Consider the following 21611-nt stretch of genomic DNA (forward strand, 5'->3'; position numbering starts at 1 on the left):
GCACTCGCCACACACACCCCCTTCCGCTTGGCACTGCAAAGCCCAAGAAGGGCAAGCCCCAGGCACCGACGGCAGCCAGGAAATAAATGCACAGACGGCCACAACAGGGCTCCTGCCAAAAAGAGACCTTGTCGCCTGCCGAGCAAAGTGCTCACCTTAGGGATGCAGGCTACTAGGTTTGGCAGTGGAGGCCTGAGCCTCAACAACAGCAGCAGGAGCAACAGTAAAAATATTCAGTGCAAACACTTAGTGCCTACTACATACTGGCACTGTTTCAAACAACTTTACGTATTACCATTTTATCTTCCTAAGAGCCCGAAGAGGAAGGTACTATTATTATTACCCTCCTTTAATAAATGAGGAAACTCCCAGAGAGATTTAATACGTTGCCTTGCGTCACTCAGCTAACACGCGGTGGAGACGAGATTTAAACTCTCACAGCAGTAGGGCTCAACTCTCCGAAGTGCACCCAGTGCCCCAGGAGCCCCCATCGCTCCGCAACCCAGTTCCTGAGAGCAACCTCAGGGGCGTCACGAGCTCCGCCGGACGGTTCTCACATTGCCAGAGCCGTTTCCCCGCCTCAGGCCTGGTAATGCGCGCCGTCACCGAACCTCCTTTGTCGCACTCTCACCTGGGCCACCGCCTCTCCCGCAAACTTCGCCTGGTCTGCCGGACCTGCCCGCAGCAACGCGACGTTCTGGTTTTCAAATTCAAACAATGGCGGCCAGGGCACCGCACTGAACGCTGGGAGTGGGCGGGGCTTTCGGAGAGGCGCCGGTGATCGCCGCAGGCTCGCGCTGTGGGCTGCCGGACCGGCTTCCGGAAGAAGCCTGCAAATCTGGGGGCGGATCTCAGCACGCCGGCCAACAAATCGGGGCAGGCGGCCTCGTGGGCGGCCGGCTTGCGGAGACTCGCAGCGTTGGACGGCGCGCCTCTCCTGCGATGGGTACCACCTTCTGTTGGCTGGGACGCCGATCTCACATTCTGTGCTGGAGACAAAAAGACGTGGCGAAGGCTTGGAGGTGAGGCCTCTCCTGCTACGCTTAGCACCGCGACTCCCCTAGGGACCGGCCGAGGAGCGGCGGGCTGTTCAACACCGGGCCCTGTCCTTGCGGGCAGAAACAGGCTTCGCATCCGGAGAGTCCTTTAGAACGAGCGCTGCCGCACCTGAAGGGTCACTTCCCTCGCTGCGTGACCCTACCTGTGGTCCACAGCGGTCCTCATGGACGAAATAAATTTTTCCCGGAAGAGATTTTTATAAGCATTTTCTTCTTTCTGTTCTTTTTTTTTTTTTTTTTTTTTTTGCCTTTCTGAAAATATAAAGCAGTTATCGCTGTGAGGCGCTATACTGTGACAGCCTGTCTTCCTTGCATAGGCGAGGTCTTTGCAGTGCCCAAAATATAAGTGCCAGTACATCTTCTCTGCTTCTTTTAAAGTGATCCATTTCTTTTGAGTGTGATATTATCACGTTCATATAACAAGTGTTTACTATTAGGCCCTCTCTCCCTGCTGGACTTCGTTTTAAAGGAAAATAACTGCTAATGTTAATTGAGTGTTTACCTTGTGCCAGTCATTGTGCTAAGCATATAAAAGATTCTCTTACTGATCCTGAGAACAACCCTTTGAGGCAGGTGCTGTTATCCTCATTTGATAGATGCGGGGAAACTGAGTTCATTTGGTTAAGTAATTTGCTCAAAGGCATACAGCTATTAATGGTGGAGCTGGGGTTTTAAACTCAGCTGAAGGATTTCAAGACCTACCCTCTTACACGTGGTCTGTTTTTCCACTATTTTACTTGGTTAGTAGAATTTTTAGAATACCTAGTTTGATGAGCTTACTGCCTACCTTTCCTTATCATTCTATATGTATATCTTCCATAACCTCCCCCATTCCTCACTAACTTCCCACTGTCTCATTCAATTTGCCTTCCTTCCCCACAAAATAATCATATTTGAGGTGAGCCAGTTTAGAGTACAGAAGAGGATGCAGGGCCTGGAATAAAAATGAACGAGGAAAGTCAATGTAAAAAAGAAAGGAGGAAAAGGAAAATAAAAACTGGTTTTCCTGTCAAAGCTGGAACTCAAGTCTTTAGTGGGCACTGTGTCAAAGTCTCCATTGCTCCTTCACGCAAGTCTACCACTAAATCCATGCTTCCTGTCATACCTCGCAATGCCTTTATTGCTTTTACTTGGTGTTACTGATTCCTAGCTTTTGAGCCCTCCAGATGCTACGTTTATTGTTCAACAGATATTTATTGCAAACCTCTGTGTGCCAAACACTAGGCTAGGAGTTAGGGAAACAGTGGAGGAGAGTGAGCAAAACAGATGCTAACCCTCAAGGAGCTTACATTCTAATGGAAGAGACAAGTTAAAAAATACAAGTAATTGAGAAATTTACAACTATACTTAGTGGTTTGAAGGAAATGTTCTTAAGAGCTTAAGACTATGGGGCCAGTCTGGTGGCACAGCGGTTAAGTTTGCACGTTCTGCTTCTCAGCGGCCTGGGGTTCACCGGTTTGGATCCCAGATGTGGACATGGCACCATTTGGCATGCCATGCTGTGGTAGGCATCCCATGTATAAAGTAGAGAAAGATGGGCACGATGTTAGCTCAGGGCCAGGCTTCCTCAGCAAAAAAGAGGAGGACTGGCAGTAGTTAGCTCAGGGCTAATCTTCCTCAAAAAAAAAAAAAAGAGCTTAAGACTATGTTGCAGGGGAACCTGAGCAAATGATGTTTGATTTGGATCTCCAAGGAGTTAACTAGTTTAAAAAAAAAAAATGTTAGGAGTGGGCAAAACAGGCATAGGGAGCCTAATACCAGGCACAGGCGAAGGATAAATACAAAATCCAATGGATTCTGTCTTATTTTAGTCTAGCTCCCAGAAGCATTCCACACACTTGAATATTTCATCCACACAGTTAAATGTTTCAGCCTTGAAACAGTCTTCATTTGGCTTCTGGGTCAGCAAAAGTTCACTCATTCCTTGTCTGCTTCTAACCCCAGTGGGCACCCATCTGAATTTCCTTTTCTTTTCTACTTACGTTCTAAATTATGGGAGTCTTCAGAGCTTGGTCCTGAGCCCCCTTTTTCTCTCCTCTTTCTTTTTCCTCTTGGAAACCTTACCAACTCCCATGGATTTAAATATCTTTATACTGGTGACTCCTAAATTCCTTATCCTCCCTAGACCACTCCTCTGAGCTCCAACCAGATGCAGATATCTAATTACCCTCTTCACATCTCCACTGGAAAGTATAACCCATATCTCTAACTTAATAATACTGTCCTTTCACTCCAAAACCCAAGTCCTCTCCTCTATAATCTCCATCTCAGTAAATGACACCACCATGTATCTACCCAGTTACAGAAGACAGGAGGATCATCTCTGAGTCCTCCTTTTCCCTCACCACCCTCATCCAGTTCATACACAAATGTACCTGTTGTACTTTCATGTTACAAGTGAAGTAACTACTTTTTTCCCTTTTCATTCCCCAGACGAGTACCGCCTCCCAGCTGGTCTCCCTGCTTCATGTCCTGCTCCCCTCCATTCTTTATACGGCAACCAAACTAATCTTATCAACATGGAAATGATCATGTCACTCCCTGACTTAAAGCCCTTCAATACTTTTTAGAATAAAATTGTTTTTATATTAAGTGAAGAAGAAATGTGCAAAAGAATATACAAAGTACACTAACTTTTGTGTAAGAAAGAAGGAGAAATGAGAATCTGCATACATATATATGCCACACACATTTTCGGCTTATTTTTGAGGAGAGAAATACAGAAATTATAAATCAAAAAAATTAGTTGAAAATGGTTACCTATAGGGGCTGAGAAGGTTTTACAAGAATTAGTGATGGGAGTGTGACTTCTCTGAGGAACGTTTTAAAAAATATATATATAGTTTTGCCTTTTCAAAATAAATCTAAAGCAATGGAAATAAAAATAAGCCCTAAAATTTAATTCAAAGAAAGAAGTGAACCTACCTGTATATTAAATTGCTAGCATGCCCGTATGGAGAAAAAGAATTTGTTCAATTAACTTGAGCGCAGTGCTCTGTGTACTGGAGTTAGGAGTTGTGAGATACAGTGTAAGAGGAAAAAAGTGCATAGAAATCGATAACTTTAGTAGGTTTGATGTTGAAAGTGGTATTGGTTTAGTAATTTTGAAACTATTATGCGTGTGTTATGGGAAAAAGCAAATGAGTCAATATATTTATGTTGTTTGGAACCATGATTCTCATTGTGAGAGAAGGGAAATAAATAAGGAATGATAGAAGTTAAGGAAGAAGTGCATAATGTTGGATTTGAACTGGAGGTAGTGGAATGAAGCCGTGATTTTTTTTTATGTTAACTGGGTCCATTAAGAGGGCCTAGAGGCCTGGAAGCCCTGACACCCCAGTAACAATGAGCACACCTGGTGCCAAGCCATCCAGATGGTTTCTAATACCATTTAACACTAAAAGGAGCTGGTGCTCCTTGGAGAGAGAAAGCAGATTCCAAGTTTGGAGCAGGGAAGTTGCAAAGTGAGCCTGGAACGTTCTTGACAGAAAGCAAAAAAGTCCGTAGAGATTAATAGAGTCATTTCAAAGGGACACCAGACCTGGCTTAAAGGGGCTCCCACTGACCAAGTTTGGAACAATTTGAAGATCAAAAGGAATAATGATGGTAATAGATTAAAACAGATTTCTTTTTTTTTTAAGTTCTCTCTATGAGAGAGAGGGGGAAGGGAATAAAAACGAAAAGCTCTTTACACAAGAATGCCAGTTAATTAATGCAAAACAAATAATAAATAGAAAATCCTCATTTTACAATTTCCAGTGTAAAACTTGATATAGGTAAGGCTTATCAATGAGTACTAAAACAATGGATGAAAGATGCTAAAACCATTGACTGAAAGGTTGTTGGGGAACAGGATGTTAACATTATCTCACAGAATCACCCTAGGAATCAATTCTAATTATAAAGGGAAAGATAATTTTACAAGGTAAGATTTATTTATCGGACATACCTTAACCAAGTTGGGAAACTTAGCATCACCACTAATGTGGCATTCTATCTATCACCTGATGCTATTTGTGCAAGAAATGTTTAACCTGAATCTAATTACAAAGGAGCAATCAGAAAAAAAAGAAGGTAGAACGTTTTACAAGAAAACAGGCCTAGGCTCTTCAAAACTGTTAGTGTCAGGGAAAAAGGAAAACAAAAACAAGATGGAGGATTGTTTTAATGAGGAGACACAGAAACGTTGGCCAGGTGAAATTCATGAATCTTGATTGGTTCATAGATTTTTTTAAAGTAACTACAAACAACATTTTGTGGATAGTTGGAGAAATTTAAATATGGACTATATGTTAGATGATACTGAATCAGTATTAAATTTTTTGTATGTGATAATTTGTGACTATATAGAAGAATGTCTTTGTTTTTGAAAGCTACTTGCTTTAGTATTTAGCAGAAAAGTGTCACAGTGTCTGCAACTTACCTTCCAAAGATTTGGCCAAAAGATAAAACAAAAACAAAATAGAGGGAATGTGAGAGAGAACAAAAGAATAGAGAACACAGAGAATAGAACAGAAAAAAGCAAATGTGGCAAAAAGTTAATAATTGGTGGATCTAGATAAGAGGTATAACACTGTACATTGTGCCACTCTTTCAACTTCTTAAAATAACTTCGAGATTTTCTGAAATAAAAAGAAGAGGGAAAATAATTTCTGATTCTTTACAGTGGCCTACCAGGCCCTGCAAAATCAGGCATCAGCCAACCTCCCTCCTCTCTTACTTAACTTTGTGCATAAGTTTATCTACTTGGTTCCTCAAACACAGCAGGATCTTTCCAGCATATATGAACCTTTGCATAAGTTGTTCCCCCCAACTGAGTTCTCTCTTCCTCATTCATTATATGCCTCTCTTGTCTTCCTCCTTTAGATCCTATGTATAATATTACCCTCTTAGAGAAGACTTCTTGTCCACCTTATCTCAAATAGGCCCTCTTTTTTGTTTGTAGGATCAATCCCATTTTCATACTTATTTCAACCAGCAATTATATTTGTCTGGGTTTTGTTGTCCTTGTTGCACCACCTCCTGAAATGTAAGTTCCATGAGTACAATTACTATGTTTCTCTTGGTCACTGATGCATCCTCAATGACTGTAAATATATAGTGATCAAATAAATATTTGTTGAACAATGAATGAAGGCTGATGTAGCTAGGGTGGAGACGGTGGGGAAGGATGACTGGGGATGAGTTTGGAGGGATGGGCCAAGGCCAGATCCTACAGGACTTAGTCAGCTAAGTTACTGATTTGGGTCCTTATTCTAAGAATGATGAGAAACCAATGGACTGTTTTAAGAATGAGCACAGTACAATCCAATGTCCCTCTGTGTTTTGAAAAGGTTAATCTCCTGGAGGAGAGAATGGAGGCACCCAAGGAAGATGCTGTTGAACCAGTTAGAGGCTGTTGCAGCTATCCCAGCAAGATATGATGATAATGTGGACTTGAGAGGTGGCAGAGCAGATGCCCAAAGCTGGATGAATTTCAGAGGTATTTTTTTCCTATGGTTTCCATTTCAACCCAACCACTGAGTTTTCCCTTAGGAACCAGGGCCAACTTGACTGGGAGGTGCTTAAGATTTAGCACTCATTCCAAATAATTCTATCTGTGCCCTTGAAATGAACATTAGCATAGGATGAAAAAATTGTTAACGTCAAGCTGATTTCCTGCCCTGGTCACAGCCTCCATTGGTAGTAATAGCCAACTTTCTATGTGCCAAATACTATTCTAAGCATTTTATACTCATTTAATCCTAACAGTAACCCTATGAGGTAGTTTATTATTATTATCCCCATTTAACAGAGGAAGAAATTGAGGCATGGAGCTACTAAGGAATAGTAAAGGTATCTACTACATAGAGATGTTAAGAAGATTAATTCAGGTAACATTTGTAAAGTTCTTATTAAAGTGCCTGGCACATGTTAAATAATAACTTCTTAAATTTGTATAAATAGTAAACAGTGGAATTGGAACTGGAATCCAGGTGATCTGGCTCCAGAACCTGTGTAATTAACCACCACATTCTACTGCCTCTCAGAATTTGGACCCACACCCCTGGAGTTCTGTTAAAGGAAGACTGTGTGCCTAGCTCCTGCTGCAAAGTTACCTCCAAAAGCAGGGCTAATGTAATTCATTTTTCAATCCAAAATCTGAGTATGTATTGAGTACAAAGGTTTGAATAATAGGTTCAACAAAAATTTATTAAGCATCCTCTATGTGGCAGATGTCTCTACCCTTAAGAAGCCTTCAGTCTAAAGCAGCCTTTCTCAATCTGGGGTTCCAAGAGAGAGTTAATCCTTAACTCCTTTGGGCACCCACTGTATGTAATTTATTAGTTTCTCTCCTGTGCATCTAGAATGGTACTAGTTCTGTGCCATCCCGAGAAATTGAGAACGTATTCACACAAATCATTTTTTATGTCCTGTGGTTTATATGGAGAACTCCATGCACAATTGCAAAAAATATGACAAATGCTGTGATAGAAATATACAAGGAATAATAAGAGCAGAGTGAGTGTAGCTTAAGAATAAGAGCTGTGAAGTCATACAGATTTAAGTTTGAAAATAAACTCAACCACTTACAGGAAGTGACCTCAGGAAGGATGTTTAACTTCTTTGAGTCTCATAAAGTTGCAAAGATTAAAATAGATTAGTATATAAGTTATTTAGTACAGTCCTAACACATAGTAGGTTTCATAATGGTTATTTTTATTAAGTCACTGGAGTGCAAGCTCATGAGTGTCTGTCTTGGACCACTATAGCCCTGACACCTAGAACAGTGCCTTGCACGTAACAGCCATTCAATAATATTTTTTAACTTAATAAATGGCATCTACCAGGGAAGATTTCTTAAGGTGACATGTAGGCTAAAATGAATGCATGGGATTTGCCAGTGAATTGCAGAGGGAGGCCATTCTAGGCAAAGAAAACATACGAGGCAATGAGAAAAATGACAAAAGCATGCAAAAGTTTCCCAAAACTGTAAGTACATAGTTCTATGTGACTGTAGCTAAAGTGGATAATGATGTGAGATGAAGAAAGTAGTCAGGGCCTGGATCATAAAGGGCCCTGTGTGACTCGCTAAAAAAAGAGTTGGAATTATATTCTATAAGGCTTAGGAAGTTGTGCCCAGCAAAGACTTGGAGGAAGAGAAACAACAGGAAGTATTGGGCCTATAATATCTCAATCTTATGATGTAGAAGTCAAGAGATGAAGGAAAAGGACATAGCAGTTTAAGTATATTATTTATAGGTAGCCTTAGAGGAAGAAAAAATAACCCTAACTCTCTTGAGCTAAATGCTTACCTGTCATTATAGGAAATAAATAGATAACATCTATAATTGATGCATGAAGAAATAACATTAGGAGAATGTTATTCAAATATATGTATAGTAACTGCCAGAAGAACTAAAAATAAATGATAAGAGCAGTTGCCTCTGGGAAGCAGGACTGAAGGTGTGGAAGAGGGGGCTTTTTATAATAAACTATTTTTGAATTTATAATAAACTTTCTTTTAATCCAATATGAAAAGAAGCTTTCCTTTATTAAGCACTTACTGTGTGTGAGGCTGTAAGACCCTATCACCTTCTTAGGAGGCTCTCCACTCCTGGGCCTGTAGAGATTGCATCGTTGGCCATCTTTCTAGACCGCACTAAGCCGGTACTTGGTTGAGAGCTTTTGCACTTTCTGTTCTCTCTATCTGTCCTTGCCAAATGTCTTTGCATCACTAGCTCCTTCTCATTATTCAGCATTCATCTTAAACATACCCTCCCCAACGAGGCTATCTTTACCCACCCTACCTGAAGTTGTTCTCTTTACCCCCGAGACAGTCACTTTCTATCACATTGGCCTATTTTACTTTCTTCATAACACTTATAATAATTGAAATTACCTTATTTGTTTGTTTACACTTTGTCTTCCCCACCACAGTGTAAGCTTACAAGACAGGGACCTCGTCCATCTTGTTCACCACCATATCTCTAGTACCTAGAGCAGTGCCTGGCACAAAGTAGGTGCTCAATAAATATTCGTTCAGTGATTGAAGTCTTGCAGGTGTCATAAGCATGTCTGGCATCCTGTGACCTCTTTGAGGACTGTGACCTCTAGCATCCTGTGACTTCTTTAAGGACTATGATGATTGTATGTCCAGTACCCAGCACAGGGCCTGGTTCAAAATATAAGCTAAATATAACTATAGTTTTCATTAGGTATTCAATAAAAGTTTATGACTTGAATGTATGAATGAATTAATACTGTGCACTTTCTTATATGCCATCTCATTTGGTCTTAAGACCCTAGTATTTCTCCAGCATAAAGATATACACATGTAACCAGCAATGGGTTTTCCACTGTCCAGAACCTTCCACGTGCCAAAGCTGAGGCTTCTGCTTCTGCTTCAGTGCCCTCTGGTGATGCAGGAACTCACACTGTTTTGAAAACGTGTTTTGAAAAGCGTGTCCTGTTGACAATGGTGAAATCCACAGAGAGCCATTCAGTTGGGAGCCTAGCAGAGTCTTAGGGCACGGGTGGACATCCTTCACCTGGATGATCCAAGAGGCTGAGTACAGGTGCTATAATGACCTGACAGTGATGACAACAGCACCTTTGGCTTCTCTACGCAAAGTGGCGTGCTCACTCAAATGGTGGGCATGGTCTACGGGCACTGGCCTGCCTTCCAAATAACCCTCCAGGGCTAGCATCTATCTCTAGCAACCATCTCTTCACATGGGCTCTCTCCCCTGCTCTGCCCTCTTTTGGAAGTCAGTGAGTTGAATATTAACTGTTTCTTTCTCTATATCCCTGATCTAACAATCTCAGTCTCCACAAGTCAACATGGATGCATCTGACTACCTGGAAGTGGAGCAAGAAAGAAAAGCCCAGCACTAAGATTTCAAGACCTTTTCTCACTGCTCATTACATACGAAATATGAAAAACCACAACATTCCATTACAGGAATAGAACTATTTAAAACCAAAATGGCACTGTTTGTAAATTATATCTTGCCTTGTTTTCAAAACAGAATAAGGCAGTGCTAGTGGACCTCACATACACGTTCTTCAACAATTGCAGACTTTCCAGTGAATCTGTCTGTTCCAAAGAGCTTTATTTCTGATGAGCTATTTTAAGATTCTAACTTAGAAGGAGGAAATAGGATCATGCAATATGATCTTTTTATTTTAGAAAATATTATCTTCATTGTATACTTTTCAGATTTCAAGTACTAGGGAAAATGATGTCATGAATAGTTTGATTATTTTTGGTTAAGGGAAGCCATTGAATTACTGTAATTAATTGATAATTAACGAGACCGATTTCAGCAAATCCCTCAAAAAATACAATCTTTGCCATGGCAACAGGGCCCTAGTGATATTGGGAGGAAGGAAGGACAAGAGGGAGGGAAGAAGGAAAATGAGAGGAAGGAAAAAGAAGAGAAATGCATTTTTAGATACTGTTTTCAGTCATCTAAAGGAATATTTCTGAGTCTTTAGTCACAGAGGTATAGAATATTAGAGATATAATGCCACCTGCAAATGATCTAGTTCAACTTTCTCATTTTATAGAGGGAACAACCAAGGCCCTGAAAAATTAAGTGACATGCCCAAGCACTCATCATTAGTGAGTGGCAGAGCCAGAATATGAATGCTCAGAACATAAGCAACTTTTTAAAAATCACTACATAAGGAAAAATATTGTTATAAATAACTAGTATAGTATGATCTCATATTAGCAATTTTGAGATTAGCACACAGTTTTTAAAAATACCTGAATCAGCCTTCTTTAGCAATCAGAAAAGTAGCATTGTTCCTTTTTACATCCTGAACTTTTTTTCCACTTCCCCTAGAATTTTACCCGATATAAATTTTCTAATGTAGAAGTGTTCATGCTCAACAGGCTTTTACTGATCACCTTATCATATCTCTCGAACAAAAATACTTACATAGATTTTAATTTTTTTAATTCCCTCTAAGTTGAAAAGACATTTTTGTAGTTATCATGACAGTTATTATTATTATACAAGTAGTTAAAACAATATAAATATATTAAATATTTTTGATAATTACTAAACATGTAAGTAGAGATTTTCAGCAATGTACCTCTTATTGACATTAATGAGGATTTATTTTTCCATTAGTTCGTGTACTCATGGAAGCATATTATGTCTAAAATGAGACAGAGTACCACTTCGATTCTCTTGCTGTTTTTCATTTTTATAGAAGTAAACGTAAAGTTATCTTATACACACAAATATTTTAGGAAAAGAAAGAATTTAATTATAATGACCTCACCCAATTCTTCAAACTTCTTTCAAATTAGATGCCAAAATAACAGTGATTTATTATTCAAAATTATGTTTAAAGATTTATCAGCTAACAATTCAGTTAGGTCCTCTTTTTAATTTTATTTTAAAGCTATGAATTAGAAACCATCTGATTTATAAATCGTTTTATTACATAGACATTAGAGTCTCAATCTCAGAAACTACACCAAAAAAGGCTTTATCAAGGATCATCAAGTGACTATTAATTATACCTTTTACTCTTTCACCCAGTGGCACTTCATTTAAACCAATATACTCAGTACAATGTGGAAATATTAATTTCAATATCGATACTAATACAGTTTTTTTTATAAAACCTCTTTTGTCACATGTTTTAAGTATGTTTATGTCAAAATCTTGAAGGTTTCATTTATTGAGTGTGTTGCCATATAACCTAATTGACAAAGCCAGTCCTCACTGTCGAACTAAGCAAATAAGACATCTTCTGTCAGAAAAAGTCTGATTTTATTTTTTAGGTCAAATAAATGTGTTAATGTTTGTTTTAAGGAATAGTATCAAAAACACTGAGAAATGTTATAGAATCCATTTTCGTCCAATGTATTTCTAAAAGCAATCAGGATTAAATGATGCAGTTCTAATATAATTAATTTTACATTAGTTAATTAAAATGAAGTAATACATTTTTCATTACTTAATTTGCAATAGTACCATGTGGTATCCGGCTAAAAATAGAGTTACTTATGAAGCAAAACCTATGAGAGTAGGTATGATATTCTATAGGAAAAGTACATATGTATGATTTGAACTCTGATATTAAATTTCTGAACATAATAAAAAGCATGCTTAAAAGTCCAAGATAGGGGCTGGCCCCATGGCTGAGTGGTTAAGTTCGCGCGCTCCGCTGCAGGTGGCCCAGTGTTTCGTTGGTTCGAATCCTGGGTGCGGACATGGCACTGCTCATCAAACCACACTGAGGCAGCATCCCACATGCCACAACTAGAAGGATCCACAACGAAGAACATACAACTATGTACTGGGGGGCTTTGGGGAGAAAAAGGAAAAAAAAGTAAAATCTTTAAAAAAAAATTAAAAAAAAAAAGTCCAAGATAAAATCACGAATTGCATCAGACATCATAACCAAACATTTCTTATGTGTTTAATAAAAGATAAAGGTATCTATTGTTTATATTAATCAGAGTAATTCAAGCTAGCTGCTGTAAAAAGCACTGCCACACGGTTTTATTTCTCATTCATTGCATAGCCCTAGTGTGGGTGTGGTGACTCTCCTGGCAGCTGTCTTTAGAACAGTGGCTTGGTTCCTTTCGTCTGCTAATGTGCAGTATTGACCTCCATAGACCTAGCAAAAGGGAAAGAGAGAGCTTGAATAACGGGGGCGGGTTATAACCAGGCCTGGAAGAGGGGTGCATTACTTCTGCTCATATTCCTTTGGTGGAAACCCAGGCATGTGGCCCCAATCTAACTGCAAGGGAGAATGGGAAATGTGATTTTCCTGTACACTCAGGAAGAAGAAATCCAATTGATGAGCATACAGCCAGTCTCTGTCACATAGCTAACTAATTGTCTTAGCAGCTAGCAGATTCATGTGTTATTATTAGGAGATAGTAAAAATTAAATAATTCAGAAGATGAAATAAAATGTGGATGGACTGTAATCGGAATAAACATATCATGATCTGATTTGATAAAATAGGTTTTAACTCCCTTATTAGATGATCTACAACTAATTTGTGAGAAATCTTTAAAAAATTTTCTCTGTGGATGTTAACCAATGTTTCTTTTAAAAAGTTGGTATTCCTAAAACATGTTCCAGTTACATTAGAAAATAATCTCACTGTCACTACCACTACTGTTTAGACTATTTGGAGGTGTTTCTCTTTCCAGCTAATGACAAGTACTAGGATGAGTATTTTTTAAATATTGAAAGGAATTGCTTTCCTTTAAAAAGTTTTTCAGAGCTGTCTTTGCTTTGCTATCCTAGAACTCTCAAGAGCATTGCATTCTTTAGTAGTAGTCCAAAAAAGGACAGAAGCCACCCCTACAACTCATTCTAAGTCAGAATATCCCAACACTGGCCAAAATACCCAGATTCTAAAGTAGCACTCTGCCCTTAACAGAAATATGTATAAGAAAGACAAGCGTTAGGCAGATTTTTATGTGCTTTGATTAATTATTCAAGGAGGCCTCCCCAAAACCAGTCATTTGAATTGTCCTTTCTCCGGCAATCAGGAGATTTTTACTCCTTGGGACAATTACACCATAAGAAGTTTCCTGATAAGTGAGGGTATGCCTCTCTTTTATAAAGTAGGAGGATGGACTATAGTGAAGGGAGAGGTGGGAATGCAGAACGTTTGCTCAAGGCAAAGGAAAGAGTATATCGAAGTAAGGGGGATAAATGACTAAGTCTTTATAGTCAGACAGACAGATGGATTCCAGGCTCTGTCACTTAAGAGGTTAGTGACACTGGGCAAGGTCAACAGACCTTTCTGAGTGTGATGCTTCTTAAATGCAAGCTTCTCTTTAGTACAGAAGGTACCCAATAAATGGTAGTTATTATTACAATCTAACAGGAGAGACTAGTGTAGAAAAACAATATGAGAGGGATCTGGCCCCACCTAACAATTATGAACTGTTCCTCTCCTGAGGGAGAGAATCCTCACTGGACTTTATTCATTTCTCATGTTTATTTACTAGACTTTAAACTCTTCTGGGATTACAGGAACTGTGCTTTACTCATTTTTATATACCCCTCAGCCCTAAGTACTGCTCTTGCACCTAATGGGAAAAGAGGGAAAGACTTGGGACTGAACCAACAGTCTTCAAGATTTTACAATAGTTCATAGTAGATGTTTGATGAAGATCTAAACAAATATGAAGATGACGAGAATGAGGAAGAAAAGTCAGCTCTCCAAAAAGAATTCATAAAATAACACATGAAATAGGGCTGAAAACACAGAACCTTAAAAGTCATTCAAAATTCTAATAAATTCTGTCTAAGTTGAGGGAAGTATTTTAGTAGAATGTCTAAAGTAGGTTTTAATTCTGAACTTGATTAACCATAATTCTGAGTCATACTCGGATGTACAATCTGTGGAACAGTTTAAAAAAACAAACAGAAAACCTTTCAAATGAGTGCATATTTAGGGGAAATTTGTGGGAGTGTTTGGGACATATCTAAAATAAGCTATTTTCTTTCATTTTTCCTGATCGTTCGTTGTGGGGCAAGAAGTAACCAGGCAGATAAGTATCAAACAATAATTTAGTACAAAAAGAATCGTCTGTATTCAATGACTATAAATTTACCATGTCCAGCCTCTTCTTGCCAAGGCAATCTTCACGTTTTCCGGCATGGAGCTCAACTACTGACCATGTCAGTCAAATGGCCAGGACTATCTCAGGTTCCTTTGCTAAAAATATTCCAACTCAAATTATCTTGGCAAACAATACCCCCAAAAGAAACATTCTTTCTCTGGTAAAATGACCAAATTTTAGGAGACTGAATAGAAGCAGAAAAGACAAGTAATAGCTGCATAACCTTGGGCAAGTTACTAATTGAGCCTGTGTTTTCGCCATTAAAATGATATTTTTAATACAGGTCCAGAGTCTCTACTCCACAAGTCCAAAATAGGTCAAAAACAAAAAAGCAAAAATGCTCTGAAACCTGAAAGTGTTTTTGTAAGTTTGTCACCAGGACTATTTGGCAGCAAAACCTGCTGTGGACGAATGCAAAGCTTCGGTTATGTCTCAGCACTCATATCCTTCAGTGGTACACCCTCTGCTATTTGCTGACATTTTGTGACTTGGGGATTAATTGCACCATGAAAGTGCCCAAAAGAGTTAAAGATATGCCTGTGAGTAACAGTGAGAAGAAGAAAAGGAAGCATCTGTTGTTACCAAACCAGGTTCATTTTTGCCCGCCGCCCAGAAAGCAAACACTGAGACAACAAGATTGCAGCAGAGAGAGAGTTTATTCACAAGGCAGCCATGTGAGGAAGCAAGAGCGTGAGCCTCAAATTCACTTCCCCCAAAATAGGGACTCAGATATTTATGGGAAGGGTCAAGGTGGTCTGAAATGTGGAGAGAGGTGAGTGGAGGTGAGGAGAGGTGAGGTAATTGACGATCTGCACAAGCGCAGTCAGACTTCATGCTCTTCATGGGACCCACGTTCACAAAATGGTGGTGTGAGGATGACCTGAGGGTGGAGTTTTTAGCCTCTTGACATCAAAAGGTCACCTATTGGACATCGGCATGGGCCCAGTTGATGAGTTGGTGGTCTCAACTGGCCTGAAGTGGACAAGGAGTTCTAATTCCTGAAAAACAGCTCACACACCCATTACCATGGTGACCCAGGCTCCAGGGAGATGTTATCTATAGGAGCCTAGTGGGAGTCAGATAGTATATTGCCTAAGCAGCACAGTTAACAATGGGTGAGTTAAACAGCTAAAAGCTATGGTCAGTAATTGCAGAAAGGAAAAAACTTTAGTACCTAGATACTTGATCATCAGTGGCTGTTTGCTGGTTTCAGTCTCCCCTATTCTTTGGTCATTCCTCATTCTTGAGGGATTTTGGGTGACAACCCATCTAGCTACTTCCTGCTGAATTGGGGCGTAGATGTGGGTTAAAGGAATGTGACTCTTTGGCACTCATTTGGAAATATTCTCTTGTTCCTGGCTTACCAGAGGGTAAGAAATATAGACAACTCAAATTTTAACAGTCCCTGAAAAATAGACCTAATCTCATTGGGGCCTCCATCTGATCTCCAGGTGGGGGCAGACATCTGGTCTCAGTTCCTGATAGTCTTTTGTTTTACTGTATATGCATCAAAGACCGGAGGAACGGCCTGTACCCTGGTCTTTCAGTTGTCATTGATGATGGCCATCAGCACAGACTCTGCCTGGGGGTCATCACATTCCTAAGGAACTCAAAAGAACAAGTTTATCAACTTATAGCAGCTGAGGGGGTCCATAAAATCTACAGAGCATGTCTGGGTTAGTTAATCAGAGGCCATTCAAAGTTACAATATGTTTTCTTTTTTATAATATGGCTTCCCTTATGTCAACCTTGTGTTGACTGGTATCAATCCCCCCTTTTGTTGTTCATCTTCAATCTTGAGGGATTATCCTGTTGATGAGGGCCATAGGTTGTTCCATCTCATGGAACCAGTCTCTTAGTAAGATGGTGATGCAGGTGGGCTCCCAAAGTTTGGCCTATGTTGTGTTAGCAAGTAATCAGGTATTTAATAAGAAATATTTCTAGAGAGACAAAAAGAAAAATAAGGTTAATCATGGGAGCAAATTATAAACCTTTCTGAGCCCAGGCAGCAGCCAGTCAGAAGATTTCTAGGTGTCAGAGTCGAAGCATCTTTTGCAGTTTGAAATGTCTCTGATGATGTCATCAGGTGTTCAGGTATCTTACTGAGTGTCTTACACAGCAACAGATGTGAGCCTTTTTAAGTTTATATCAAGTTGTCCAGCTTCAGTTTGCAAGGCTTCAGGAAAAGAGCAGATTCAGTTCTCAATGATTCCAAATGAAAATGATGGGAAAAAATTGAAAATGTTAATTTGGAGATTTGTAGCCAGATATTTCAAGAGGCTAGAAGAATTCAGGATCCTGTCCAGTTAACAGATATAAAATAAAAACCTCAAAAACAATTATCAGGACTAAAACCTAATATCCATGAATATAATAACAACTACAGTTCTTATTGAAACATAATTTTTCTCTCTAAAATCACCCTCATTTATACCAAAGATAGCCAAATTAAGACTAATCGGTTTGCAAAATAAGTTTAGTTTCAATAACCTTTGGCCCAATTATTTACATAAGTACAGCAAGAATAGCAATTGGTTATATAGATTCTTTCAAATCTGCTTTGCTGGAACTCTTTCAGAGGAATCTCAGATTGAACTTTAAAGGCCTCTCTGTAAAGGCCAGGAAAGCCAAGCCAAAGACTTTTCAACAGATTTTGGCTGTGATACCTACAGATTTGGGTGGATTCCTCTCTTCTCTAGCTCCCCCCAAATTTTTTGAGGTTCCAGGCACCTGCCAGATAAGTGACCTTCCTTACTTACCCGGGGTGCTGGAATCCTTGTAAACAAGGTACCAGGCCAATATTTCCAAGTGGCTTTCTTCCACAAAGTCCAATCCTTGTCTCTCAAAAGCTGTCTGGTCATATCTGAGTCTATTCCTGTTTCTCTCAAATATGGCATCCCAGTCAAAGCTTTGGTAAGATAACCAGTGTTTCCAATTGTGTCCTGTTGTAAGGAGAACAGATTCTTATTGAACTTATGCAAATAACTACAATGCCATGAAAATAATACTCCCTCAATAAGAGTTTCCAAATCCTGGAGGGATCAGGTAGGGAGAAAAATAAATGTTTCAAATCTGCTTACAAAGGTATAATTTATGAAATTGATATAAGTCATAGTTAGCATGAGAGAAAAAGAGAAAAAAACTTCCTAAATCTGGAAACAAAACAGAACATCAAAAAGTGAGCAATATCTCAAATGAAAATTCATATAAATCATAGTCATCCTCATCAGTTCATTCAGTCCTGTGTTAGCAAGACTTAATCTTAATCTTGGTCTTAATCTTCTGTTAGCAGTTTTATGAGGTCATCAGTTTCTCTGTTAGAGTTCTGTAATTTCTTACCCAGTTAAGTTTTATGATCTGAAAGTTTATCAGAAACCTGTATTCTAGAGTGTCAGAGTCCTTTCCATGAATTTCTCTGAAGACGAAACATTTTGCAAAAGCAGCAGAGTAAAACACTGTCTGTAAACAACAAGATCCCCAAATGGCAACTGACAAAGAAATTGGATTAATTTTCTGACATACAGTACTTTAAAATAATAACCAGAATTATGGCTGACAACCAGGACTGATCAGAATTTTAGGAATGTTATATAATTTTTAAAACTTTATATCAATAACATTTACTCACATAATACCACCTAAGAAAGTTTATCATCACTTATTTGACAATGCTTCCCATGTAATTTAACGTACCAAATAAGCCTAATTAGCTTAGTGTCTTCCTTCTTATAGGAAGAGAGAGCAAATCTCTTTGAGAAGTCTCAGGGGCCCTCTGAAAATCCTCAGAGAAATTCTCTTCCTTCTTCCAGGCCAAAGGAAAGCCTTTATTCAGGATTTGAATATTTTGGTGGTGGGGACCTTGTCAAAAATATTAAAAGATTTTAAAACATTTGTTCAGATAGGAAACAACGCTCAGTTATCTATTCAAAGTGACAACAGAAGCAGTCAAGGACAAACAGTTAAAACAGTCAAAAAATCTTAATAGACCTTAGTCTTTCTGAACATAAGAAATTATTTTAACAAAACATAGATTTTGTCTTTTAGGTAGACTTTCACAAAAATAATGAAAAACCCTTTTATAACCTCTGTAACAAGAGCAGACCAAGTTCAAGAAAATTATCCTTTTGAGAGAGAAAACCAAATTTTAATTTTTGCACCAGCTCATCTTGGTTTTTTTTTTTACATTAAAACTGATTTACTTAATTGGGTTTACTTTAGTCTCATCCATCTTGATCAGGCATAAAACTCCTTTCAGAATTTTTCTTTCACAAACCTTCTGTAACTTTCCTTTTACATTCAGAATTTGTCCCATGCTTGCTTTCTTCCCTTCTAGTACTAGAGGACAAATTTATCTTTCTTAACCCAACAAACGAAAATACTTCCATTCTTTATACCTTCTTTACTGAAAACATTTCCTTGTATACAGAGCTGTTTGCCTTATTAATTTTTAGTAGCTTTAATTACGTATATTAATTAGAAGTTTTAACCCTTACAGACCCTAGTAAAAACTAAAAAGTAAGCAATTATGAACTGTCCTTTACATTAGCACCCTGTGGCTTGACAGATTTATAAATACATCTTACAGTTTTTAGAAACATGCTTCTTCATGGTAAAATCTTAATAAAATACAAGACGTGTTTACTAATAGACCCCAACACCTTTTAGTTTCTTTGTAATAAGAAACCAAAAGTAGGTAATTCTAGACATGTCCAAGGATAATGTTTCAGTATTTTATCTTATTTCAAAGATGACCCAGATATTCACTGAGTTTTTTATCATTCAATTTTACCTAGCAACACTTCAAAGTCAAGTTACCAGAAAGATTTGGGAAGTTATTTTAAATATACATGTCGTAAGACAGAATTATTTTAAAAAGTTCACCCAACACTTTTGTCTTTTTCACATCTATTTAGTTTACGCGTTCCCAATAATTATTTAGATTGCCTATAAAAGTTCATGAGACGTGAGACAAATTAGCCATCATTTCAAATTATTATTTTTGCTAACCAGTTTTGTAATAGAACATCAGCTTATTTGACCAATAAATGTAGAATAAAGGCTGCATGTCTGCATCATATCCAGTGCTAACTCTGGAGGATATGTCCATTTTAACCAACCCAACAAATTTAAGTAAGCTTTCATTTACCAAAGATTAATTTTATATCATGTTAACTTAAAAGACATTTGGGTTAATTTCTTCTCCATTTATAAATAATTTAGGTAAGTCCTTACTTTAAGCCAATTAAACTGAGCTCTTAATTTTTGGCCATAACATCCTGAGGTTAAAATATCACACATATAACCTACATATAGACACACATACACAGAGATTGCACAGCTACCGTTTTAAAATTACTGCCATGAATCAGGTACAAGGCTCCCTAGTTATGAATCCAAATTTTGTTTTGAGCCTTTTTACTAATATTTGTGGAGAATATTTTTGGTGAGGGCGCTCTTCTGGCCGTTTTTTGGCCTTTTTCCTTTTTTTTCCTTCAGTCTTAGGAATTAGCGATGGGCTAGATAGTCTCCAGAGGATTTGTAAGCTCTCTGAGATAGGGAAATGGGTGGAACTGCCTCTAAAGCTGCATTTCCAGTTTTACAAGGATTTTCCTAGGGCAGTTGCTCTTGATTTCTCGAAAATTACATTGTAACTCAAATGACATTAGGGTTGGCCTACCTGTCCAACTACATCATAAAGGCACAGAGAAACCACTCAAGTTTTCTCCAAGATGGAGTTTCTGGGGCATAACCCATCCAAAGTTGAAAGTGTTTCCAGTTAATTAAAATGCGCCCAATTGGTGAGTCTCCGGGGATGCTGGGACGTTCCCCATGGTGGTAAAGCACAGTCAGTATCTGGCTGACAGTGGGCCGGAGAAGGGTGCAGAGCCCAACTGCAGGTGTCAACATAGTTAGAAGATTTGGTCAAGTCCCATTCAGTCCAGGCTCTTAGTCCCTGAGCAAGCACAAGGCAAGCCAGGGAGGCAAGAGGCAAAAGCCTGGAGCTGGGGAGGGCGGGCTCCCAATGCCAGGATTGAGAGTTGAGTCCCTAGCAGAAAGCTTTCAAGTTTTGGTTTTACAGAGGGTGTAGGTTCTGCTCAGATTCAGCCTGAACTGAACCCCGACTTGATGACAACAGAGGAGGTGACAAACAAGACAAAGAAGGGAAAGAGGTGATTAGGCCTCACGCTCCCACCCTCTTCCCAAGAGTTATCAAGATAAAGGTGGCACAAACAACAGTTCCCAGACAAGACAGTTTACAGAATAAGTTACAGGTCTGTCCCCACAACTGACTTAGTAGGCGCCTAAAACCCTCAACAAGCTCTTGACAGGAGACAAAACAGGGTTCCAGATTGTCAAAGGATTGACCAAGGGGCTAACCTGGAATCACTCCAGGTGCCCAAAAACCAGAGGAGAACTCCCAGGGGTGGAATGAGGACTCTGAAACCAGGCAGAGGAGAGCTCCCAGGGTAGAATGAGGACTCTGAAACCAGGCAGAGGAGAGCTCCCGGGGTAGAACATGGAATCTTCAAAACCAGGCAGAGGCGGGGTGTGGGTGGGGTGTGGAGCTTTCACTAGCATCTGTAAGACCACAAGTGGAAGCTGAGATTGCAAATTTGGTTAAGTTCTTAAGACTAGTCATTGTAACAGCTCTCTGATTGTGGCCACCTGATGTTACAGAAAAATACCATCTTTTTCTTTTTCATGGACTTGTAACTGAAGGTTATCCAGTTTTGAAGAACGCAGCCTAGGGGGCTGCAGGTGGGAATCAAATTAGCGTAATTTAGACACGGCGGGTCAAAGTATACTTATGCTGCAGCTAGAACCAGATCTCCAAACCAAACCAAACCACGCCAAGCCAAGAGCACTTCTGGAGCAGATCCACTAATTTTTCCTTATTATCGAGCGTCCTCGAAACCAAGATCCTCACAGTGAAGGCCAGACCAAGGCTTCCT

General features: G+C 39.1%; 2 protein-coding genes across 17 annotated transcripts in view; one reads left to right on the forward strand and one right to left on the reverse strand.

Annotated features, from left to right (window-relative positions):
* The window catches only part of KIF20B (kinesin family member 20B), a 76706-nt gene extending 75878 nt beyond the window's left edge, over window positions 1-828 (reverse strand). For 8 of the 16 annotated variants that reach the window (XM_070224408.1, XM_023642954.2, XM_023642943.2 and 5 more), the window contains exon 1: window positions 632-759. The gene's annotated coding sequence lies outside the window, so the exon portion shown is untranslated. Of the gene's footprint in view, window positions 1-631 lie in introns of all 16 variants that reach the window. The other 8 variants (XM_070224404.1, XM_070224373.1, XM_070224376.1 and 5 more) reach the window with 3 other exon arrangements.
* Window positions 829-891: 63 nt separating this feature from the next.
* PANK1 (pantothenate kinase 1) overlaps window positions 892-21611 on the forward strand; it is a 110491-nt gene continuing 89771 nt past the window's right edge. The window contains exons 1-2 of the mRNA XM_070224422.1: window positions 892-1022; window positions 6392-6540. Of these exons, the coding sequence (XP_070080523.1) occupies window positions 943-1022; window positions 6392-6540 (229 nt within the window). The 5' untranslated portion in view covers window positions 892-942. The remainder of the gene's footprint in view (window positions 1023-6391; window positions 6541-21611) is intronic.

This window comes from Equus caballus, chromosome 1 (genome assembly GCF_041296265.1).
Source record: "Equus caballus isolate H_3958 breed thoroughbred chromosome 1, TB-T2T, whole genome shotgun sequence".
Lineage (NCBI taxonomy): Eukaryota > Metazoa > Chordata > Mammalia > Perissodactyla > Equidae > Equus > Equus caballus.